At 41.6% G+C, this 25,956-nt stretch overlaps 2 protein-coding genes and 1 pseudogene across 4 annotated transcripts in view; 1 reads left to right on the forward strand and 2 right to left on the reverse strand.

Moving 5' to 3' along the window:
- Positions 1-7,780, reverse strand: part of NUP58 (nucleoporin 58) — a 28,377-nt gene extending 20,597 nt beyond the window's left edge. The window contains exons 1-6 of one of the 2 annotated variants that reach the window (XM_020788541.3): positions 7,532-7,780; positions 6,065-6,201; positions 4,949-4,975; positions 4,500-4,649; positions 1,962-2,096; positions 342-452 (exon numbers count right to left, since the gene is read on the reverse strand). In XM_020788541.3, coding sequence (XP_020644200.3) covers positions 342-452; positions 1,962-2,096; positions 4,500-4,649; positions 4,949-4,975; positions 6,065-6,201; positions 7,532-7,644 — 673 coding nt within the window. In that variant the 5' untranslated portion in view covers positions 7,645-7,780. The remainder of the gene's footprint in view (positions 1-341; positions 453-1,961; positions 2,097-4,499; positions 4,650-4,948; positions 4,976-6,064; positions 6,202-7,531) is intronic. The other variant, XM_020788544.3, reaches the window with a different exon arrangement.
- A 73-nt stretch (positions 7,781-7,853) lies between these two features.
- MTMR6 (myotubularin related protein 6) overlaps positions 7,854-25,956 on the forward strand; it is a 31,912-nt gene continuing 13,809 nt past the window's right edge. The window contains exons 1-4 of one of the 2 annotated variants that reach the window (XM_078390022.1): positions 7,854-7,954; positions 21,568-21,684; positions 24,999-25,161; positions 25,279-25,436. In XM_078390022.1, coding sequence (XP_078246148.1) covers positions 25,383-25,436 — 54 coding nt within the window. In that variant the 5' untranslated portion in view covers positions 7,854-7,954; positions 21,568-21,684; positions 24,999-25,161; positions 25,279-25,382. Of the gene's footprint in view, positions 7,955-12,621; positions 12,756-21,567; positions 21,685-24,998; positions 25,162-25,278; positions 25,437-25,956 lie in introns of those variants that run through there. The other variant, XM_072993718.2, reaches the window with a different exon arrangement.
- LOC140706242 (U2 spliceosomal RNA) lies at positions 22,488-22,591 on the reverse strand (annotated as a pseudogene).

Raw genomic sequence — 25,956 nt, forward strand, 5'->3', positions numbered from 1 at the left:
TTCAAAATGGATAGGTTTGTTCTCCTTGCAGTCCAGGTGACTCTCAAGATGCCACAAAGGGCTCCTTCACAGATTGCTGCCTTGTCATGGCGAAGGAGCTTGAGTAATTCAGAGAAGCTATGGGCTATACCAATGCAGGGACACCCGAGATGGACAGGTCATAGTGGAGAGTTCTGACTAAATGCAATCCACCTGGAGCAGGAACTGGCAAGCCACTCCAGTATTTTTGCCAAGAAAACTCCATGGACAGAAACAAAAGGCTAAAAAGCCTTTACTCATTTGCTAATGTGGATTGATTACCCTCAAGAAGCTCACCTTCCAAATACTCTGTAAAAACTTACTTTTTTTATCTGCAGAACTACTGAAGTCTATGCCTCCAAGGCCTTCACTGATTGTAGCAGCAGGTGCTGCAGTTGTCCCAAGAGCTAAACCAAAAGCATTCTGCCCAAGCCCTGAAAATAATCAGCAACTGGTGTGAGATTTTTTGGCATTTTCAGATATCAGCATTAAAAGCTGCATTCATACTATATTTTTGTTTTAAAGCAATAAGTCTTTATCAAATTGCCAGTAGAGCAAGATGAAGGCATGTTATCTTTACAATTATTGACTGAAGCCCTGAGAAGCTGTACACAGATGTTATGTTAGACCAGTGGTTCTTAACGTGGGCGATAATGCCCCCCAGGGGGCGATTTCATTTTTCAGGGGGGCAGTAAAACAAAAAGGGGCGGCATGGGGTCGCTGGAGCAGAAGGGGGGCGGTAGGGGGGCGCTGGAGCAAGCCAAACCTGTGAAGATGGCTGCAGCCTTTTTGCAGTGTGCATGAATATATATTTTCCTCCAATCTTAATTTAGTTTCATAGTTTTCGTCTTGAAATTTTTAGTTCCTGCATTGCAGTTTGTTTTTATGCCCTTTTTATATTTCTTTTTCCGTCTTAAAATTCACTTGCAACTAAATCATTAAATGTTACTTTTGGGGGGCATTTCATTTTCTTGGAATTGAATTTTGTTTTCAGGGGTCATTGGATTTAAGTGTCTCAAACAAACAAACAAATAAACAAATAAACAAATAAATAAATAAAAAGATATCAGCGCGGGGAGGGGGGTGATGATAACTTCCTCAATGGCTCAAGGGGGCGTTTCTTTCAAAAAGGTTAAGAACTACTGTGTTAGACAACAGGCATCCACAAGTTCTGTGGTTTGGTTAGACAATGAAAATTTAAGTTTATCACAAATTCTACCCTCCCTTCCACAGAGGACTGAGCTGAGATATTGTATGATGCCACAAAGAGCTTTGGAGATCCTCTGAATATCATCAAACTTCATAGTTATCCTGACTCAAGCCTCCTCCTGCCTTGTCAACCACAACAGGGGAAGAAGCCTATTGTGGTACTCTGACTTCATGCACATTCAGAAGGCAGCAAGATGTTTTAAAGCACAATTCAGGACATGATTATTAAGAATCAAATTCCCATCTAATTAAATGCAACTGACTTCTGTGTAAGACTGCACAGCTCTGCAGCCTTCATAACAGAAACATGATAAGATCTTGTCAAACCACTGGTGTTGAACCTATAAGAATTTCTACCGTAGTTTTCATGAAGAGGGAGAAAAGTAAAATAGTACTGCGGCACCTTAAAAATTAACAGTTATTTCAGTGTAAGTTTCTCTGGATTACACTTTCATTTGTTTTGTTGTTACTACACATGATAGAATAAACTATCAAGGCTACCTCTTCGAAAGCGAGTTTCCAAGAAGTACAAACAATTTTGCTCAAAGTAATGAATTAATTTTTATACTGTATGTGACCACAAACCCCAAGAATTTTTGCATAACAGATTGACAACAATTATTATTCACTTCTTTCATAAAAGAAGAGGTAAAATGCACATCTTAAAACTGTCTGGATAAGACACACATCTTGAAAAAATGCTAAAAGACAGATACACATAAAAGGAATGTCACCTGTTGCAGATGTGCTTGCATTTGGAAACAGTGTCCCTCCTAAGCCAGCCAAAGCTCCTCCCAGAGAAAGTCCTGTGGATACACTTGTGGTTGGCGCAGCTGTGCCTCCCAAGTTTAATGTAAATCCAGTAGATCCTGAATGATTAAGTAGAAATATAATTATATGAAGGGACACACCATTTTTTACCAGAAATCTGCTACGCATACTTCTTGAATTCAGTTATAGCACTAAAACTCTTCTACTTGGTGTTACCGTCACTTAATTTATTCACTTACACAAACTAACCCTTGGATATTCATTAAATTATCCCAGAGGGTCATGACAGAGGACGTATTTCTAAACAAAGTCAAAGAATCTACTAACCCTAGACTTCTCGGACTTAGAATCACCACATACATGTAAGCCCATATTCGTAATCTCTGTAACTGCCATAAGGTCTTATTGATTCCTGCAAGCTGTTCAAACTTCCTGAAGCAAGAATTCCATGACTACGATTAAATACTTCCAAAGGTGTTCCATAAACTGAAACCACTGCCACCACAAGAGAGTATAGCCTCACAAAAAAGGGCACAACAAGCCCACAGCAACAAAGGGCAATCATACCTTCAGAGATATTCATACAGAACCCTAAAAACTCTATTGGGGAATGGGAAGTGTCATAATCTCAGCATGTGACACTGATGATAGAGGTGCAAGGGTCTGATGCAAATCCTCCAATCCTGCACTCATTTTAGGGCAGTTAAGGTGATTTTCATTAGAAACAAGACAGAGATTTTTGTGCCCCTTACTAGATGAAAGTGCTTCCTACACTTGCAACTTACTACTTTTCTACACTGCATAATATCATAACTAATGTAAGAAACACCGCTATAAACACTGAGTGTTTAAGAATACTACCAGCTGTGGTCAGTCATAATATACAACTATCACAAACTTTCAGTTCAGTAGAGCTAGCATATCTAACATCAGATTGTTCTCACTCCATCTTTTAATAGGAACCTTCTTTGCAATCATCAGAACAGTACTGTTACATCTGAGATTAGCTGTTTAGCTTTAGATTCTGTCAGTAATTTTCAGTGAGAGATTATCCTTTTGGGTCATCTCTCTGGAAAGGGGCCTTGGGGCTCTTTTTTAAAGATAAAGTTTCCCCTTGACATTTAGTCCAGTCGTGTCCGACTCTAGGGGGTGGTGCTCATCTCCATTTCCAAGCCATAGAGCCAGCGTTTTGGGACACAATTCCTTCTTAGAGAGGCAAACTTAGAAGGTGATGCTGAGGGATTCCTGTTCAACACCCTGGCTGTTGTTGGCCTGTAGAGTCCTTCAGGGCTTTATTGTGCCTCCCATACTATTTTACATATAGATGAAACCACTGAAAAAGAAATGTCCAGAGCTTAGGGGTTCACTGACAAGTAGACAGATGACACCCAATTCTATTTGTCCTTTCCACCCAATTTCAGAGAAGTTATTCTGGTTGTGAATCAGGGTGTGGTATCACTAATGAATTTAATGAGGGCAAACAAATTGAAGCTTAATCCAGACAGGTAGAAGTGCTCCTGGGCAGTCAAAATAGCAGGATTTTACCTGTGCTGGATATGGTTAAGCTCCCACTGAAAAAACAGGTTAGAGATTTAGTAATGTTCCTGGATTCACCATTGCACTGAGAAGCTCAGGTGTCAGTGGTAGCCAGAAGTGCATTTGCACAGTTAAAAATTGTGCAACAGCAATAAGCAACCTTTGAGTTGTCTGATCTGGTAATGGTAATACATTACTTAATAACATCTGTTTGGATTACTCAAATGTGTTCTATGAGGGGCTGCTTCAGAAAAATGTTCAGAAATATCAGTGGGTCCAGAATGCTATGGACTCCTGACCAAACTGGTTAACAAGCAGAACAGAAATTCCTTGTTACAACAGCTTCAATGGCTACTGGTTTGTTACTAGGCAAACTTTTTGCCAACTTTGATGTATAAAGCTCTGAATTTCTTTAGTTCAGGCGATCTGAGGGACTGTATCTTCCCATGTGCACTTCCCCACGTTTTAAGATCTTCTAGGGAAGCCTCTCTTTCAGTATCTCTACCCCCACAGCATATCTTTTCAGTAGCTATTCCCAGGCTCTGGAACTCCCTTCCACAGGAGACCAGGATGGCCTTCTCTCTGTTGTCTTTCCACCATCAAGCAAAGAATTTTTAGGCAGGCCTTTAATAACCAATTTGCTGCTAGAAAGGAGTTTTAACAAGGGAACTGTCTTTTTATCTTTTTAAATGAGTTTTAAATTGTTTTAAGGGAATCTCACTTACTACTTTCAATTACTGTACTAATATGTTTGTTTCTTAATATTGTAGGTTTTTATGTCTTTAATTACTCCATTATTTTTATTTTACAATTCATTGTAAGTCACTATGGGTTGTCCCTCTTGGGAAAAATATGAGATACAAATTAAGTAAACAAATAAGTAAGTGATACTAAGAATTCAACGTACGCAGATACGACAAAATGGAAAGAAACATAGTCTGAACACAAAACTACAGTTGCATTACCTGCTGCTGGAGTTGATGTGAGGGCAGAAGAAAGAGAGAGTCCAGAAGATGTGGAAGTTATTGGCAAAGCAAATGGTGTGGCTGATCCTGCAGGCTTGTTGAATGCTAAACTAAGGCCTGTGGTAGAGGCAGATGTAGTTGCAGGTGTTCCTGTAAAATAATAGTTCTATTTCAAGCCTGCTTTGATGTCTCTTTTCATGACCTCATTTAAACTGAGTGGACCCAGTGAAAATTATCTCCTAGTTGCATTACTCCACATGTGCATACTAATTACAAAAATTAGAGGATAACCTCAGCAAGCGTGGGGGTGTCCCACCCCCTCAACCGGTCCATGGTTAGGAAAATATTGGGGACCACTTGGTCTTCATCTTTTCATGTTACAATCTCCAACCATCACACTTAGTTTAAAGAAGAAAAAGCAAAATTAGCAATTAATGTATTTTGCTTACCAAGTAATCCTATACTTGTAGCTGTTCCTGTGTAGTGATAGAAATAGAACTAAATTTAAACCACACTTACGTTGGCAACTGCCTTACAGATTTATCTACAAAGTACCATGTTAATGCCTTTTAGCCGCTCTAGCAATACTAAAGAAGTTAAGAGCTTACTTTCAAAAAGAATATGCGAACATTTCTTATGAAAATCAAATCTTCAATTCACTACAGTGACAGCAAACAAGTAAAGACTTTGTTTGAGGAAAGTGTCCCTCTTCTGCCTACTATGCTGCATTTGAAGTCTCTTGCATATTTCCAAGTCAGAAGATAAGGCACCAGTGCAGATCTTACTGTCATAGCCAAGCCCACAGACTCAACTGTGCTGAAGTGGAATTGGGAGCATCACATAATCTTGCCATTCATGTCATGTAGGCATTATTTCACACCAATGTCACCAATGAACATAATCTATACAGTACTGTTGTAACTTTTAGTTCAAGCAGAAATGGATATGCAGTCTGCTAAAAAATGAAATAATTAACATGAAAAATAAATGTCTGAAGGACATATATGTTAAGTATTAATTTAATAAATCTACTTCTAAAAGCAAAATGTTTGATCCATGTTTTTGGGAATATTAATCTGAACCACTGTTCTATACAATCTCAATTTACAAGGACATCCTTGGGACTCCTTAAGCCTAATGTCAAAAGCCAGATAGTTTTTGTAACTCTGAGCTGTGCTGATAAAGGTACTATTCTAATACAGATCTTGTTATTTTTCTTATAGACAAAACAACTACTTTTGCTGTTAGAATAATAAAGTTGCAGTCATTGCTGTATACAGAATAGCTTCACTTCCTAAGAACTGCAGAGCTGGAAGGGATCCTATGGATCATCAAGTCCAGCCCCTGTCAGGGAGGCATAGTGCGGCATTGAACTCCCAACCTCTGGCTCCACAGCCAGATAACTAAACCACTAAGCTATCCAGCTTGATTCATAGAACTGTGTGCACAATTCGGTGACCCATACATGTTTCGTTAGTTTTCCTCTTCATCATTAGCAGCCTGGTGCTAATAATAAAAGATACCAATTTAATGCTCATTCCAACAGGACAGAAAAGCATATTTACCCGTATTAGTCCCTCCTAGTGTGAAGCCAGTGGTAGGTTTTGAGCCAAAAAGTCCAGTTCCAAAGCCTGCAGAAGGAGTAGTTGTGGTTGCAGTAGCTGTGGAGCCCAGTGTCCCAAAGTTAAGCCCTCCAGTTGAGCTAAATTATAAGATAAATAATTATTAGCAAAATGTAACTCATGTATTTTTAGCATTTTACTTATTACTTATTAAAGTGTTCCAAAACACAAACTAAGGTATCTCCCTTCACTATCATGTAAAACACACACTAACAGCAGATTCAGTTCTATAACTGTGCATCCTTACGAAGCCAAAATTGTATCACTCCTACAAAAAAGTGAGATGCTAAGCAGAGTTAGGGGGAAAAGGTTTGCAAAACTGCAAAAAAGAAAAAGAATTAAGTAGAATACACAATAACAAATAAATTCTCTAAAATGGCCCAATGAAACTAAATGTACTCGGAGACTATGGAATGTGGTCTCACTGAGGAATGGGTGCAGACAGAACAGAATACCAGTTTGGTGCCCTCCAGGTATTTTGCAAAACTCATCATTAATTAGTGACCATTGCTCATTGAGTTAATGGGACCACTACAAAAAATAGCATCAGATTTTAAAAAGGATGGAACAGAATATCCTGAAGGTAAAAGAGGGCCACATCCCACTATGCCAAATATGTATTAAATATGAGTATGAAATTTACGATTGAATAAATTGGGAAGGGAAACTTAAAAGACAGTAAAGTCCAAAGGGATCACAAACACATGTTAACTGCTGCAACGTCTTGAATGAATTTTCCAACACCACCATTTACAGGAACCCGACAAAAGTTTTTTCATTGCCTAGCATTTCAGAACTGCAGGAAAAGCAGCATTAATAATGCAACCTGGTTGCTCCGTGTTTTTTTTTAAAGACACTGCTGCTGGATAAAGATTATTTTTTAAAAAATCAATAATGACAACCTAACTTATAAACCTTACTTCTTCAAGTGGAAAAACAAGTACAGCAGTTTGCAGACTGCTCCTAGCCAGCCTTCCTTATAGAATGCAGCCCACTTTCACCCATGTTTTACTCAGAAGAAAGTTCGACTGAGTCCAGCAGAGTTTATGCCCAAGTATTCATGCGATTGCAACTTTATGCCTTGGGTATTGTAACTCTTTCTTGGGGCTCTTTCTCGCAATTTTTTAAGTATTCAAGGGCATTTCATTCCCAATATTGGACCTTTGTTATTTATGTCGTTGAGGTCCATTTCCAGTCCGAGTTCCCCTCACGTCGTCCACAGCGGAAGGCGCTTCAGACAAGTGACTTATTTTTAATCTAGTTTAGGAATTCGTGCCGCCTCTTTCAAGAAAAACAACAGAAGACTCCACAGGGCAACAGTATAGAAACTCGTCCTTCGCCTCTTAAAAGCCACTCCTCTCCCTCTCCCTAGGGAGGAAAAGGGGCTTTCGTTACCGTTTTTTCACTTACCTCGGAGTGGCCCCGAAGGAGAAGCCGCCGCCGCCGCCACCCCCTCCAGTCCCGGCAGCCGCAGCGGTGGCCGAAGGCAACGTCGCCGCTCCGAAAGAGAAGCCCGCCGACATGGCGGCGGCGGCGGCGGGAAGACTCGGAAAACGCAGCCCTTGGCTTCGCTAGGCTGACGCCTTCGGAAAAGACAGCCGACCTGAACCGGGGCCCTTTCTTACAGCCACGGCGACGAAACTCGCAATCCTCCCAGGCGGGAAGTTCAAATGGCGGGAAGATTCAGCCGCTCGAACACCTCAGTCGGAGGCGCAGCTCTAGTGACTCCAAAGTAAAAGGCTGTCGCACATTCCCACTCTCTGCGCACGCGCGAGATCCCGCAACCCTGTGGGACACCGTCAGGCACCAGCGTAACCCGGATGGAGGAAAGGGGTAAGAAAATTGGGAAAGCAGACTTCCGGGTTTCAATCGGGAGCCTTTCCCTCTCCCCATTCCTACTGACAATCCACGCGCCCTGAATCGGGCCCGACAATGAAAGTGACCCATAGAAGTCCATGAGACCGCTGGGATTTTAGCATAAGCTGCACGATCCCTTCGTGTCCGTTGTTGTTGTTTAGTCGTTAAGTCGTGTCCGACTCTTCGTGACCCCCATGGACCAGAGCACGCCAGGCCCTCCTATCTTCCACTGCCTCCCGGAGTTGGGTCAAATTCATGTTGGTTGCTTCGGTGACACTGTCCAACCATCTCATCCTCTATTGTCCCTTTCTCCTCCTGCCTTCACATTTTCCCAACATCAGGGTCTTTCCCAGGGAGTCTTCTCTTCTCATGAGATGGCCAAAGTATTGGAGCCTCAGCTTCAGGATCTCTCCTTCCAGTGAGCATTCAGGGTTGATTTCCTTCAGAACGGATAGGTTTGTTCTCCTTGCAGTCCAGGGGACTCTCAAGAGCCTCCTCCAGCACCACTTCAAAGGCATCAATTCTTCGGCAGTCTGCTTTCTTTATGGTCCAGCTCTCACTTCCATACATCACTACTGGAAAAACCATAGCTTTGACTATTCGGACTTTTGTTGGCAAGGTGAGGTCTCTGCTTTTTAAGATGCTGTCGAGGTTTGTCATCGCTTTCCTCCCAAGAAGCAGGCATCTTTTAATTTCGTGGCTGCTGTCACCATCTGCAGGGATCATGGAGTCCAAGAAGGTAAAATCTGTCACTGCCTCCATATTTTCCCCTTCTATTTGCCAGGAGGTGATGGGACCAGTGGCCATGATTTCAGTTTTTTTGATGTTGAGCTTCAGACCATTTTTTGCGCTCTCCTCTTTCACCCTCATTAGGAGGTTCTTTAATTCCTCCTCACTTTCTGCCATCAGAGTGGTATCATCTGCGTATCCAGGAGGCAGTGGAAGATAGAAGGCCTGGCATGCTCTGGTCCATGGTGTCGCGAAGAGTTGGACACAACTTAACCACTAAAGAACAACAATCCTACTGGAGGTTGAGGCATACTTCAACTACCCACTAGCTAAGGGTAGCTGAAGTATGCATGGTACTGTGCTATTTATGGGGCTGTACTCCAGCAACACACATTTTGCAAAATGAAAGGGGGAGCGAAGGAGGGAGAAGTGGAATAAATTGAGAGTGTGACTACACTCATGCAGTATTTAAAAAAACATTTAAATCACTCTTACTGAAGTACCGCCTTGGGATACTGGAAATCTTGCTAAAAGATAACCAGTATAGTGTAGTACAGCGGTCCCCAATCTTTTTAGCCCCACTGACCGGCTGGGGAAGGTGGGGCACTCCTGTGCTCGTGCACATGCGTGAAGGAGCACTCGCATGCGCAAAGGGCAGCACAGCACTTGTGGGGGTGTGCTCACGCACAGGCGCAAACAGGCTGTGGGGGGTGTGCATTCAGGGGTGGGGGGAGGTCTCTCTCCCTGACCCGGTCTGGCTCAGGCACAGACTGGCACTGGGCCACAGAATGGGGGTTGGGGACCTCTGGTGTAGTAGATAAAATGAGGTACTAAGTCTCAGTAGGCCTGGGTTCGAATCCCTGCTCAGTCCTGGCAGTTCACTTGGGTATTAGAACTGGTAAAACCACCCCCCACTTACCTTGAAAACCTTATTAGTGTCAGTACCAACTTGGCCGCAGATTACAACAGACCTTGCTAAGAGAATCACATCCCATCCTGACCTAAATATGCAGTGAAGGTTTTTTTACCTTACTATATTGTTAGTCTTAGAGCCACCCCTCCAGAGAAGCCCCAGATTCATAGGATTAGTCTTCCTTGACATCGCTGTTAGTGTGAATCTTTTCCACAAGTAGCTTCATCTGTAAAAACTGGAAAGGATTATGCACTTGACTCTTTCCCAGCTAGTTAACATGCTGTGTATCCCAGGACACTCTTGTTATGCAAAATTCTCCAGTTGATTGGCCAGCTGGATGATGTCATAAGCATTCCAGTTTACCAATCAGTACCCATCTGCCTTCTCAAATGTATTAACTGTAGCATTGGGGTGTCTAGTTTGCTAAATGCAGGCCTGGCTCTACCATTAGGCAGAGTGAGGCAGTTGCCTCAGGGTAGTGAGGTGATAGGGACAATAACAATAATCCTCAGGCTTCTTTCTCCTGAGCCCCCTGACTGTTCCCTTCTATTGATGGCCAGAACTTTATGTCCTTAACTAGATTAGGTAGGTTTTAGGTGTTGTGGAGCAGGGGTTGTCAACCCCTGGTCCGTGGCCTTGCCAAAACTGGGCCGCAGATACGGATCTCTGCCGCCATCCCCACACGCGCGGTGGGCAAGTCACACTCATGTGGTGGGCATGTCATGCCTGTGGGGGTTGTGTCGTGCCCGTGGTGCGGGGGGGTGTCATGCTTGTGCAACACACCCACCGTGCTCGCACAGGGGTGCCCCCACCACACATGGAGCTCGCTCCCCCCAGCCTATCTGCAGCCCCAAAAAGGTTGGGGACTGCTGTTGTGGAGGATGCTGTCCCATTGCCAGTGTTCAAGGAAAAGTCAATCTAGTTGGGTCCTAAGGGGAATGGATAGGATCTTATCTTTAGACTCTGGCAGCAAAACGTATCAATCCAGCCCTAGTCAGATGACTAATGAGTGACCTCCATCACTTAGATTGTGATAGATACAGGAAGAGAAAGACCATGAAATGCAAGAGTTTCAGAGATTAGGCCTGAAACGGTATCAAGTACAGCTCAGACATGTCCCTGACAAATCCAGCAACTGTTCAACAGTAGCAGTAATTGGTAGTAACACAGTTTCTCCAGCCATATTCTACAAATTCAGTATTGATTTATTTAAAATATTTTTACCCCGGCTTCCTTCTTAAAAGGACCCAAAGCAGCTTACATCATTAAAAGACGGTATTTAAGCTCACAGTACTGAGCATACAGATACTAAAAAGGATCAAACAAATACCATATTCATAAACATAAGTGACACCAAAACACATTCAAACCAGCAAGGTACAATAATCCATTAAAAAAAACCCACTCAGGTCACTAGGGTCTCAGGGAAAGCTTGCCGGAAGAGAAAGATATTCACTTGCTTGTGGAAGGAAAGCAAAGATGGGGCCAGCCTAGCTTCCTATAGGAGGAGGGTTCAAAGTCTGGGAGCAGCCACAGAGAAGGCTCTCTCCCATATATACCCATCAAATGCACCTGTGAAGGTGGTGGGACTGAGAGAAAGCCTGTCCTGATCTAAAAACTCGAGCAGGGAGATGTGGTCTTTGAGATAGCTTGGGCCAAAATCATTTAGCGCTTTATAAGTCAGAACCAACCCTTTGAATTCAGCCCAGAAACCCATCGGCAGCCTGTGGAGCTGCTGTAACCAGGGGAGGGTGGGTTATATGATCCCAGTGACCAGTTAGTAATCTGCCGGCTGCTTTTTGGACCCAATGAAGTTTCCTAACACTTGCCATAAGCAGCCCCACATAGAGTGCATTAGGATAATCTAGTCCTTGTCTGGACAAAGTTTCAATTTACAGTATTCAACCTCATCCAGTCCATTATTGACAAGCAGACACTGATCGGTGAACCCTGCAGGAGACTCTTTTCCATAAATAGAGAACCTTAAATAAATCCAAAACCCACGGTGGCAGTAATTTTTATTAGTACTAACAAAAATGTTGTAAAACTGCATACAGATGTTAAGTATTTTAAGGTAGACATTCTATTTATTTTTTCTGTAACAAACCAATGGTGGGGGGGGCAGCCCCTTTTCGAGATGTTTTTTAAAGGAAAGACAGATTTCACACATATATAAAATACCTCATAACTGGCTGCAGAGCCTGGGAATAGAGCCAGCCTGTGTATCCTTATGCAAGCTGCACAGTTCTAGAGTTGCTCCAGAAAAACCTGAGGAAAGGTCATCACAAATCAGAATCAAAATGACAAACAATAACAACAAAGTAGAAATGAAAAAAGATTTGATTCCTAAGTGTGCTGATCTGAAACATTTGCTCCATCAAAATTAACAGAACTGAAGATGTAGGGTATGGGTGCTAATGTAAGATATACAGTACAAAATACTTTTTCATTTCCATAAGTCAACAATATGGAAGTTCGTCAGTTCCTCAGCCTGAAATGCACTATTCTTCTTTCATTCCCAACCTCATGCCATATATTTACATTCAAAGTATCACAACTGTAACACATCTAGACTATTTCTTGGACATTCCCTGTTTCTTCTCCCATCCCATACCTTTTTGGGGGGAGGGGTTGGGGGTGCCACTTAGCTTAATAAAGAAGCGTTCTGATGACCTTAGAAGCTTGCACGTTATTTCGGAATTTTGATTGGTCATAATGCAGGCATTTTCCGATTATATTTGCTTTGTGCGTTTTTCCTCCACGGACCAACACCGCTATGGGTTTGGGTGGTGGAGATGGGAGATTGTTGTTGTCACCGTTCTTTGTTAATTCTTGAAACGTACAGTACATATTTACAGTATTGGGCATGTCAATAGGGAACTTTGAAAAGAACAAGAAACTGGGTCCTCCACACGGTAGGCGGCGCTGCGGAAGAGTGAGGCGGCCGTTTCCCAACCTCATTTTACGGTACCTCTCTCTGCCTCTTCCTCTATTTACCAGGAAGCGTCTCCAGGAGACGCCGGGTGTTCTACCCCTTGAAGAGGGGCGGTGGCAAGAGCCGCCGCGGTTGTTGCTGGTATCGGCGGCGGTCCCCTCGGGCGCGGCGGTATCATGGAGCACATCCGCACCACGAAGGTACTGGAGCCGGGCCTCTTCGCTCGGCCCGTCTGACAGCCTTTGCGCGGGGGCGGGGGGCGGCTTTCCTTTGCTTCGCCTGCTGTGGTTGCCGTCGGCCGGGGTGCGCCGGTGGGCAGGGAGGTCGTTCTCCCGGCTCGAGCGCCCGACCGCTAGCCAGAGGCGGCCTGTCAGGAAAACATGACTAGCTGGGCTTATCTTTGCTCGGCCTGGGAGCTGCCCGGCTTCTGCTGGAAGCAAATTAATGAGCTCGTTTTGCCAATACTGTATAGTCGTTGTGGTCCGAGCGACGCGGCAAATGTAACGAAGCCATTTCAAAATGGGGTGGAGGCGTGGGGTGGCCCTCAGGCAGCAGCAAGATGAATGCTGGTTGGGGGCAACCGTGCTTTGACCCTGTGCCTCCTCAAGAGGAAGGTCTGTTACCTTCAATGGGACCTTTTTCCTAATAAGGCTATATAGACTCGCGGTGATGCAGTACAAGGCTCAGCAGTGAGCAACATTGGGTCCTGCAGGGGGACCTACTCCTGAGTAAGTGTGTTAGGATTGCGGCCTAAGTTTGTCGCAGCAGCAAAGGGATATAAAACTAGCTTATTAATTTATTTAAATCATTTCTGTCTTGCCTTTTGAGATGTGAAGGAATGTCTTAAAGGTTGCAGTCTATTCTGTCATATTTAGCTGATGGCTGCTTGCTTTAATTTGCAACGGTTTATATCGTAGGGCAGTGGTCCTCTACCTTGGGCCTCCAGATGTTCTTGGACTACAACTCCCAGAAGCCTTCACCACCACCTCTGCTGGCCAGGATTTCTGGGAGTTGAAGTCCAAGAACATCTGGAGGCCCAAGGTTGGGGACCACTGGATTTAGTGGTCTCTCAAGGTGCCATCAGTATACAGTTTTGTGACTGCTGAAACTGAACTTCTCATTACTGTATAGCATAAGTTTTTGTGTGAGAGAGGCTCATCTAGTATTTGGCGCACAAAAAAATTAGGCTCCAGTTATCTGATATATTGCAATTCTATTCTCCACTGATTCTAATGGGACTTACTGTTAGGTATGCTGGCTGAGTTAGGTATCTGGCTGTGGAGACAGAAGCATAAGCTGCAGATGCCTGCAGAAGAAGGAAATGGTAAACCACCTCAGAGTATTCTTTACCTAGAAAAATATGAAAAATAGGAAAAGAGTTATCATTACTCACAACTGACTTAACAGCACACAATTGTCAATTTTAGGTAAAAATTCATAGACTTGTATCCATGTAGTTAAATTGCATGCATGTTTACTTTGCAGTAATTGAGTGTGTTCCATTTTTTGAAAAAGTTATTTATGTACCTGTAGTATCATCTATTTCCAAACTACCTTACAACTGAAATTTGGTCTAGAGAGAACCACAGATGGGTAAAAAAATTGTAGAAAGGGACAAATAAGGAAGCAGTATGCCGTTGTTTCCATTGCAGTGTTTCACAATTTAGCTCTCAGTTGCACTCACCATGAGGAAGAGCTGTAATTTTACAGTATGTTTGGGTGCAAGAAATGTGGTTGGGCAATAGGCTGAACTGAAAGAGAGGAACGAAAGAGAGAGGATTCAGAAGATAAAAAGCAAGATTAAATGCCTGTTCAATAGGATGAACATTGGGGAGAGGAACATTTGAGAAGGAAGGCAAAAAAGTTCAGTCTTTGTACATTGCATAAGAATACAGTCATGCTTCCAAGACTTTCTGTTGTTTCTATAAAGGAAAATTTCTTCACAGCTTCTTGATAAAAGATTTTAATAAATGAAGTCATTTAGGCTGAACATATTTAACGTGCAAACAATTTCCACTGAAACCTATGGAGCTATTTCTAGGTAAATAACATTACGGCTATAACATTTAAAGAGAGGCATGCTGCCAAGGGAGTCAATCCCATTAAACTGGGCAGGGCATGTTTTCCCATACCTAATCTGCCATGTGATGCCGACTCTTTGGTAGGGAGGGGAAACAACTCTGCAGCTATTCAGAGGCAGACACGCTATCCTTATTTCACATGTGATATTCTGACCTATAGCAGGTTCTAGGGTTGAACTCTGATTCAAAGGAGGTTCTGCTTTCTTCTGAGTAAACTTCTTTATGAATGAGCAATTAAGCTGCAGTCCCCCAAATTCTGGTGTTTGCTTTACAAAACAGAGATCAGTTGGGATCAGTTATGGACATTGTGGACCTTCTCATCCTCTGTTGTCCCCTTCTCCTCTTACCTTCACTCTTTCCCAGCATTCCAGGGAGATTTCTCTTCTCATGAGATGGCCAAAGTATTGGTGCCTCAGCTTCAAGATCTATCCTTCCAGTGAGCTCTCAGGGCTGATTTCTTTCTCTCAAGAGTCTCCTCCAGCACCACAATTCAAAAGCATCAATTCTTCGGCGGACAGCCTCTTTATGGTCCAGCTCTCACTTCCATAAATCACTACTGGAAAAACCATAGCTTTGACTATGCGGAGCTTTGTTGGCAAGGTAATGTCTTTGCTAATATGATGTCTAGGTTTGTCATCGCTTTCCTCCCAAGAAGCAGGCATCTTTTAATTTCGTGGCTGCTGTCACCATCTGCAGTGATCATGGAGCTCAAGAAAGTAAAATCTATCACTACCTCCATATAGTCCCCTTCTGTTTGCCAGGAGGTGATGGGACCAGTCGATGCATCTTCGCTGATGATGCAGCTGTTGTTGCCCACTCTGCTGAAGACCTCCAACAACTCATGAATTGTTTTAGCAAGGCCTGCCAAGGCTTTGTATTAACAATCAGCCTGAAGAAAACAGAAGTCATGGGCCAGGGCGTGGACTCACCTCCCTCTATTACCATCTCTACATAAGAACTTGAAGTTGTTCATGATTTTGTGTACCTTGGCTTAACCATCTCTGACACCCTTTCCCTAGATGTCGAGCGGATGAACGCATTGGCAAAACAGCTACTATGTTCTCTAGACTCACAAAGAGAGTATGGCTTAATAAGAAGCTGACAGCATATACCAAGATCCAGATCTATAGAGCCTGTGTCCTGAGCACACTCCTGTACTTCAGTGAGTCTTGGACCCTTTGTGCAAGGCAGGAGAGCAAGCTGAACACGTTCCACATGTGTTGCCTCCGACGCATTTTTGGTATCACCTGGCAGGACAAAGTTCCAAATAGAGTAGTCCTAGAATGTGCTGGAATTTTTAGCATGTGTATATTACTGAAGCAGCGACTTCTAGGTTGGCTTGGGCATGTCATGAGAATGGCTGATGGTCGGATTCCAAAATATCTCCTGTATGGACAATTAGTGCAGGAAAATTGCCCCAGAGGGAGACCACAGCTGTGATACAAGGACATCTGCAAGCGGGATCTGAAGGCTTCAGGAATGGACCTCAACAGATGGGAAACCTTGACATCTGAGTGTTCAGCCTGGAAGCAGGTGGTGCATAATGGCCTCTCCCATTTTGAAGAGACACTTGTACAGCAGTCTGAGGCAAAGAAGCAGTCCCCAAACTAGCCAAATCAGGGAGCTGGACAGGGGACAGATTGTATTTGTTTTCAATGTGGAAGGGATTGTCACTCTCGAATTGGCCTTCTCAGCCACACTAGACGCTGTTCCAAGTCCTCCATACAGAGCACGTTACCATAGTCTCTCAAGACTGAAGGATGCCTAATCAATTGATGGGACCAGTGGCCATGATATTAGTTTTTTTGATATTGAGCTTCAGACCATTTTTGCGCTCTCCTCTTTCACCCTCAAGAGGTTCTTTTAATTCCTCCTCATTTTCTGCCATCAGAGTGGTATCATCTGCATATCTGAGGTCATTGATATTTCTTCCGGAAATCTTAATTCTGGCTTGGGATTCCTCCAGTCCAGCCTTTCGCATGATGTATTCTGCATATAAGTTAAATAAGCAGGGACACAATATACAGCCTTGTCGTACTCCTTTCCCAATTTTGAACCAATCAGTTGTTCCATATCTAGTTCTAACTGTTGCTGCCTGTCCCACATATAGATTTCTCAGGAGATAAGGTGGTCAGGCCCTCCCATTTCTTTAAGAACTTACCATAGTTTGCTGTGGTCCACATAGGGAATAGCTAAAAACTGCCCAAACTGAAAAAGAAAAAAAACCCAGTGGGCGGTGGGCCATGGTGGAACCAGAAGTGGTGGTGGCGGAACCGAAAGTGACGGTGGAAGGTGGAATCCCAGGCATGGAGGTGCCTCCAGACCCCACTCTGGATCTGCCACTAGCCCCAGCTGCTCCAGATCCTGGCCTGCCACCTGTTGAAGTGTCAGCACCACAACTGCAGCTGCCTCCACAGGTTTGGCTGCGGGGGGGAGGGGAGTAGTGATCCAGTGACTTATGGTTCGCCTGCCCGTAGAAAGAGCTTTGTGTGCCAGCTGTGGCACGCGTGCCATAGGTTCGCCACTGCTACCCTAGATATATGGTTCTTATCACCTGTTGTGAAGTATGGAATGCTTTTAGACAGGTGTGGAATCTGCTTGCTCTGGAGGATCCTCGTGCCGGGGTCTTCTTAATCCCCAACTTTGCTCTATTCCCTCAATTAGCACCAGATGGTTTTTGTCAACTTACTGAAAGCATAGTTCAAAAAGTTCACAGTTCAGTAGTTGAATTTCTCACAACGAGGGCTTATAGCCAGAAATGTAAAGTCCCATAATTCCTATGGTTTTGTTGGTATCCATCTTTGTGTTTGCTCTCTCTCTGGTTCTTCATCTTATTCCAGACCAAACATGCACACACGTTTACAGCACCACATACCTTCTACAATACATCAACCAATAAATCAAGTTCAGTATTTCAGTGGTCATGGTTGACCTCTAGCCAAAATCCAAAATATTGGCTATAAGGTAAAAAATGTCTTCTTCTGTACCAGAAGCTGGATATCATCTTGAATGCAGCAGCTCAAAACAGTGCTTTGAGGTTGTATCCAAACCAGTCTCTCAGATTCTTCAGAGTTTTTACCTCATTTGTTTCACCTTATACAGTCAGCTGTAGCAATCTACTTTTTATTTCTCATTATAAGGCTGATTCAGGCATTCTGCATTGTTTCGTATTTGGCTTGATTCATATGCTTTAATAGTTCTTCATTGATTACCTTCCTGATTCCAGAAATACTTAAATGCTTCTGTGTAGTTTTAAAATCTAAATCATCAATGTCTGTTACTGTTAATACTTTGTAAATACACCCCCTAGTCCAGGACCTTTGCCAAGATTTATTCACTATATTGTAGATTCCAGATTTTTGCACTTCTGGTCAAGTATCAAATTTGGTCTAAGTTTTTATTTTCAAACAGTAAAATTACTCCACACGTATCAAAGAATTGTTCCTGACAATTGGTAGTGGACACTGTCATTTTTTTTCAAAAATATGTCTGCTTCCTCCTTGATTTTGTTATACACATTAAGAGTTATAAATCTTCTATAAGTTTCTGTTTTTGCATATTTTCCTTTGGCTTCCATATTTTTTTCAGGTGTTATTTTATATTTTTCTGTATTTGAGGTCATCTTTATTTTTGCATTTTCATCCATGAGCCTGCATGTCCTGGCTTCAGTGGTGCATAGGAGTTCAAGCTAATGTTCCAGTGGCACACATTCCTGGAAATATCTAACTTAGCTAAAATGGCACATACCTTAGGCTGCAGACCCACTACAGTAATACCCCCTTGTTTTCTCATGTCTTCTGCTTCCTGTAGAGTTGCGCATTGTGGTCACGTGACACATCTTGTGATAGTGGTTCATATATTTTTAACCGTTCCACATTATTTGGTTAAATTAGATGCAGCATGTTTATCTACACCCTTGCAGCGGGGCATATCCCTTCCTCTTCTTGTGTATTTCTCTGCCCCCTTCCTTCTTTAAAAAAATTGTGGGGGTTCATCAGTATGGCAGCAAAACACCCTTGCTGGCCAGATACTGGTGCATTTCCCCCCTGTTTTAAGTTGCATTTATTTTTATATTTTACCTAATGATTTTTTAACACTATTTGGTTTAATAGTATTTTAATATTGACATCTTAATTTATTGTGCATTTAAGCATATATTTTGAAGCTGTTGTATGCTGCCTGGAGTCCCTTTCCAGGAGAAAGGAGGGGTACGGATAAAGTACATAACATGGAGAAGTAAATAAAAGTTTACTCCACAACCATTTATTACTTCATTCCAGTTAAAACTTGGTTGCAGTGCAGAGGATCTCTGATGTTGTTTGAAAATGCAAGTTGTGTGCTAGAAACTCTAAATCCTTTAGACATATGCTTGCCATTATAATATGCTGTATCAGCACGACAGATAACACTTTTGCTAAGTGATGGTGTGTGGTATCTTTAGCTTTGACAAAATTATATCAGATGGGAAGAGGAAGCAGGCTCTAATCCTTTGTCTACTCCCGAAGATTAAGGAAATTGCTCTTTTATTTCTTGAGGAAGAATATTGAAGAAAAGTCTCCTGTATTTTGAAAGCAACATTTATCACAAAAATAATATGGGGAATAATTTACATCCTGAATGGCATTCCATTTTAAGGTACATCGAAACATTTAAATCTGTTAGGGGGAAAAGCTATTTGTTATAGGTTCAGACTGCCTGTGTTGGTGAATTCAGCATAATGCAACATGGCTTATGCAGCATTTTGTTTAGTAGGGCTTAAAAGAAGTGCAGATTTCCTTTTTTCTTCACTAATTCTTAACTAATGGCATCTATGCCACATTGCTCTTCAGTTTCAACATTTTATTTTATTTTTTTATGGATTGTCTGTTACTCTGTTGATGTGTAATGCAAATAATCAGACAGTAGAAAAAAATCAATTGCCACTTAGGTTACTATTCCTCCACAAATTATCATTTACAGGACTTCATCGGACTAACCATAAATAAATTATGGAGAAAAGGAATAAAGCTATGTTTTATAACATAAAGGCAACACCTTCTGGAAGGTTTCATTTTTAAATTCTTTTTCCTATGACCCAAAATATATAAATAGCTGCTGGTACAGCTAAACTATTTTAGATGACATTTATAAGTAAATATTTATTGGTATGCAGCAGTTTTGGACAGTTGTGGACATCCAGTTGTTCTTGAACTGCAGTTCCCATCAGCTCATGCCACCCTCAGTGGTAAAGGATTATGTGAGGAGCAATCCAACAATATATGGAAAGCTACAGTTGCCCTCCTCTGGCGTTTTATTTGTGCTTATGAAGAAGATACAGGATAACTGAGTGAAGCAAGTTATTGCAGTTGTTTATAAATGGTCAAATTTCTGCCTCTCCCCCACAATCTTCCATTCTGAGGCTCTAATCCAGTTTGTTTGCATAGATAGTTCTAAATAGTTTACAATGTAAATTTGCATAGAATGTCCACAGGAAGCTGTTTTAATTTCACACTTGATTGAAAACACAAACTGAAAGACTATTTATCTGTTTCTTCCCAATTTCCTCACTTTTCTGAACATTATAAGGAAGATATATTTACTTTTTCATGCTGCCAATACTTTAGAAAACGAAACAGTAGAATAAGCAATCATAAAACCTTTCTTAGGATATCAGAAACTGCAGTTTTCTGTATTGCTGATGCAGGATATTCTCTTGCTACTTTGTATTTCAAATTCGAATTCTTTAGCTGCTTAGCACATAGAATTTAGGAGCTGTGCGCACTCAGAATCTCGAAAACATGGCTGTGAGTTAAATCCAGTTGTTGGTCCCAGACATGGTAGACTCGCTGAATCAATGGAGCTTATACTGTATATGTATTGGCTTAAGTCTCATTCAGTCAGTGAGCATGCTTTGTTTAGGACTAGCTACTGGATTTAGCCCACAGTCTTCAGTTTAAAGATTGATGAATACACATTGAACACAATGCTTTACATGCTCCTGCAAGTTTTTCTAAGACAGACATAAGCTTTCTTATACTGAGTCTGCCTATCTATCCTAGTACTTCAGTTCTGACTGCCAGAGGTTTTAGTCAGGATCCTTTCCCTAGTCCTACCTGGATATCCAAAGTACTTTGTGATGATCTCCCATCTAAGTATTAACAAGACTGGACCTTACTTTGTTTCAGAAATCAGGTGTGATTTGATGTGGTCAAAGTGGTGTGGTAATTATTCCTCTTTGACATGATGTGTTACTCTTTGAGACTCTCCATTACTTATCTAGAGTCTCCACTTTTACTATAGGCATCACCAAGTACCTCACCAGAGACTACCTAGGCAAAAGAAGTCTCTAAAGCGAGTTGTTTTAGAATTACTGCTCAATTAGAATTTTACTGGCATTGGCAGAATTTTGTCATCTTAATCAGCATGAGTTGGACAATGCAAACTCAGAAAATATACTGATGGAGCTGTTCATCCCACTACTGTATGTGTATGATTTCTTGCATCATATAGATGTGCACTAAAACATCACATGCTTAGTACATGCATTTGTACTATAGAGTCCTGTGAAGGCTAAAGATTTGCAAGTGCAAATACTATACTGGGAAAATGTGTTCTCAGGTATTCTCTTTAGTAAGAGGGAAAGGGATGAGTCTTAAGTCATGGCCAAAACAGAAGTGAAATATTTTTAAAAAAATAACTTTCAAGGGCTCTATTATCTTGGGATAATTTAACATAGGTTATGTGCAAGTGAGGGGCAAAGTTGAAGTCAGCAGTGGGTGGTGCCAGAGCACATTCCTTCCTTCCTTTCCCTTCTGTGGGGGCAGAGGATAGATCACTCTTAGAAAAGGTCTAAATTGAGAGATATTTTTCAGACAGTGAGGGCAGCAATTTGCAGACTCATCCAGCTACACCTTATGGAAGTATATTGCTTTTCTTCCCCTCTCACTCACAGGTTGAACAGGTGAAATTATTAGACCGCTTCAGCACCAGTATCAAGTCACAAACAGGAACTCTTTATCTCACGGCAACTCATCTGTTGTTTATTGATTCTAACCAGAAGGAAACATGGGTAAGCATTCTGAGTGCACTTTCTCACATTTACTTCTTTAATTACACTTTGCTTTTTATGTCTTCTGGGTGAAGTGAACGGATGTGGACAACTCCCTGAAATCATTATTGTGGTTTATGCCAGTGGTTTGCAGCTGCAAGTGGCCTTATGTGTGAGAGATGGAAAGACTGATTGTTTTAAATGACTATTTAATTGTGCACCTCCATGAGATTGCTGATTTTAATCCTCACTTTTTCAACGTGTTACAGTGCACTCTTTCAGGAATTGTGAGCTGTAGCTCTACTTCTAGATATTGTTACAGCATGTTTGTGGAATTTATGTTAAGCATGAGAATTGTTGTCACTGCCTCCTTCTGTGCCTTGCTAAGATACAAGACACACAGTTGCATTCCTTCACATGTAAAACTGGAAACTGATTCTTCAAGCTGATGTTTTTTAAAGTGTTCCATGTATTGTGTCATAAGCTGTATAATTCCATCCCATTTTACTGACTTCTGAATACTGTAATTTACTCCCCCCTTCTACATCTTAATTTTAATCTTTGCAAAGAAATAATGTTATTATTTCACTAGCAAATCATAGAATTTGCTAGGGACTTATAGACTTATGTGAAGTCAACAACCAACCAGGTTAGTGCAATTACATGCTTCAGGTAACCAGACAGATGACTGTATACATGAGTATCTCCTGATGGTAGATGAAGAACTTTTATTCTCTCTTCCAGTATAAAACCAGGAGCAGACTGTGGTAGTAGATATGAATTGATTATATTAAAAATTAGTCTGAAGTTGGAAAAGAACAATAAAAGAATCCTAGTGCCAAAACAGGGTGGATCATTATTTAAATCAGAATTTAAATTTCAATATCAGTTTCTACACTTGATCTTAGCTAAAAGGCCGAGAAGCGATTTACAGCTAAAAAACTAGATTTTTTGACAATTTGAATAAAAAATTGATTTTTAATTCAAATAAATTTGATTTTTAAAAATAATTCATTTTTATCCACCCTTTGCCAAAATATAATGTAAACAACATTTATGATTAATTTAAAGTACATATAAAGCACAGATTTATGTTACTAATGTCAGTTGACCCTGAGCCAAAGGAAGTATGGTTTAAAACCACAGATTTTATTAGGGAAAGATTCTGTTAGTGAAAAGAAAAGCCTAGACTGATCACTGAAGAAATACTGTTAAAAACAGACAAGAAGGAAAAATTTAAAAAAGTGCCAAGTAGGAACAGAATGTAGCTTTTCAGCAACAATCACATAGATAAAAGGAGAAATATTATAGAAATGAGTGCAAAGAAATAGAACAACAATTGAGGAAAAACAAGAATTCTTCCATTTGCTCCAAGAAATAAAAGGGAAATTTAAACTTATATTAGGGATGCTGAAAGATTGATAGGTGAACATACTACGGTGATGCCTCGACTTACGAATGCCCCTACCTACGAACATTTCAACTTACGAGCAGCACCGCTCACAAAATTTTGCTTCAAATTGCGAGGGGAGCTTCGATGTAAGAACAGAAAAAGGCAGGGGGAAAGGTGGGAAATTCAAACCATTGGTGGTAAAGAGGCTGATTCTTTGTAGGTCTTGACCCAATGGTCAGAGCAGGGGGTCAGGGAGCTTTTTTACTCCTGCGGTGCAGGAGGAGGAAGGAGGGGCAGGGCATCTCCAGTTTGCCGCTGGGCATGAGAAGCCGGTGCGCTCCCTGCCCATCCCTGGCGCGGGTCTACTCATTAGTAAGGGCCACTGAAGGAACGGGTCTACTCACGAGTAAGGGCCCACTACACTGCCGGCTGCCATCCGCCGGGGAGTGAGTGCCATCAGAGGAGGCTTCAGTCTGCCTGATAAGGTGCTGCTTTTTGCTCTTTAAAAACTTCTGGCTGGGAATTGCAGGGGGGGGTTGGGCTGAGGGGGGGTTATGTTTCTGTGCTTTTTTTTTCAGTCCCAGCGTGGGGATTGCTCAATGTTTATTTTTTGGGAGGGTTTTTTTTGCAGCCTTTGGGGCTTGCTCTGTTTATTTTTGGTTGTGTGTTTTTTAAAGCCCCAGTGCCTTCCAATGGAGCTTTCTGTGTGCTTTGTTTGTTTGTTTGTTTATGGTATTTTTTAAAAATGCTGGGACAGATTAATCCCATTCCCATGCATTTCAGTGGGAAATGGTGCTTCGATTTACGAGCATTTCCACTTACAAACATCTTCTGGGACAGATTAAGTTCATAACTCGAGGCACCACTGTATCTGACCAGGATAAAATGAAGACATGGAAATGTTATACTGAGGAATTGTACAGATGTGGTACAAGGGCAACAGATTCCTTTGAAGAAGAGTTGTGTAATGAAGAACCTGCAGTTTTAAAAAGTGAAGTGAAAGCTGCTGTCAAAGTGGTTGGAAAAAATAAATTACTGGGTGTAGATGGGATACTTATAGAATTATTTTAAGTTATAGAGACGGAATCTGTCTAGGTCCTCATAATGCTATGGCAACAAACATTGAAAACAATACAATGGTCTACAGATTGGAAGCAAACGTTCAATGTGCATTCCCCTGTTCAGAAAAGATGACACTGAAGAGTGCATTAACTATAGGACCATTGTATTAATTTCCCATGCCGCCTCTGTGTGTGAATCTCTGTCTTTGTGTCCTGCTCTGCGCACTGCTGTGTAGTGTAGGCTAAGACTCAAAGGAGCCTTGCATTGTGTTCTTGAATAAGAGCCCCTACTTATAGTCTGGTCATCCCAAATGATAAATTTCTTTTGAATCTAAGGGGAAATTTGAAATAAAGTTGTCAATGTGTAGTGTGTATATATTAGTGAAAAGGTCAAAATTCCACTGAATTTGCCTTTTATCTTTAAACTCTGTAAGAGACTGAAGGATAAAAAGATAGTTATGGTGTGATTTCTTGTAATATTATAGCTGGTTGGAAAGTCCAATGGTTTAGGTACGTATCTGGTTGCGGAGCCAGAGGCTGAGAGTTTGATTCCCCGCTGTGCCTCCTGCCTCCTCCAAGTAAATCCAGCCTGTGAAGCCTTAAGCAAGCTTCACAATGCTAGGGTGCCCGCAGAGGAAGGAAATGGTAAACAACTTCTGAGTATTTTCAATCTTGAAAACTCTGAAACGGATTGCCATAAGTCAGAATTGACTGATGACATATGATTATTTATCATTGTTCTTGTAATATTATATGTACATTCAGAGTTTGTGTGTCTTCTATGGAAACTGTGGCTTGTGAAGATGTCTTTGAACACTCCTATGGTCAGTACTTTTCCATTAGTGTAATTTTTAGCCTTTGTGGCTTCTTGTGTGTTACAGATACTGCACCATCATATTGCTGCTGTGGAAAAACTTGCCTTGACTACTTCTGGCTGCCCCCTAGTGATCCAGTGCAAGAACTTCAGGGTAGTTCACTTCATTGTTCCCAGAGAAAGGGATTGTCATGATATTTATAACTCCTTGCTTCAGCTTTCAAGGCCAGGTAAGGTGACTGCCCTCCATATCACAGTGCAATTGATCCAGAGGTTCCTATGCATTTTGTCTTAAGGCTGGACAGCTGAGCTGAGTCTTCTTGTCTTCCTCTCTTTTTCTTTTTTAGCAAGATACGATGAGCTGTATGCATTCTCATACAACCCGAAGCAGAATGAAGTGGAGAGGGTGCAAGGGTGGCAGATCATTGATCTGGCAGAGGAATACAATCGGATGGGTGTGCCAAACTCTGACTGGCATTTATCAGATGCAAACCGTGATTATAAGGTAATAAATTACAACTTGTTATGACTTATGCTGAGTGTTAGTTCTTAGTTAGTTCTTAAGCTTCTATGTTCTGTGTATAGAGTATGTTGGCTTTGAAAGCTGGGAGGTATTTGCTCATATCTGGAATCAATGACTCTCAAATTATCCAGTCAGTTTCCTTTAGGTTCCTGTGAATTGAAGTCTAAGATTAGGAGTCACACTCCTTGCCCTTGCTGCTAGAATAATGATGCTTGAAGAGTGCACCCTGCTCTTCGTCATTATATAATAATTCTATTTTAAAGGTGCTCTCTGGAAACTTCATTTCTTGCACCAATTTTAAAGCTACTTTGCCCAACTCTGGTGTTAGTAGAGACGAGACAGAGCAGGATAAACGTCAGAAGTTGAGTTTTAGTTGAAATAAATGCTTCCATATCCCTGGTTCCTGATTTTTTTCCTTAGTTTTAACAAAAACCTTTTATTAAATTGTAATTTCTGAGTTACGTTGAATATTTTATACCAGCTAGCTGAGCTATTTTATTTG

Source organism: Pogona vitticeps, chromosome 3 (genome assembly GCF_051106095.1).
Source record: "Pogona vitticeps strain Pit_001003342236 chromosome 3, PviZW2.1, whole genome shotgun sequence".
NCBI lineage: Eukaryota > Metazoa > Chordata > Lepidosauria > Squamata > Agamidae > Pogona > Pogona vitticeps.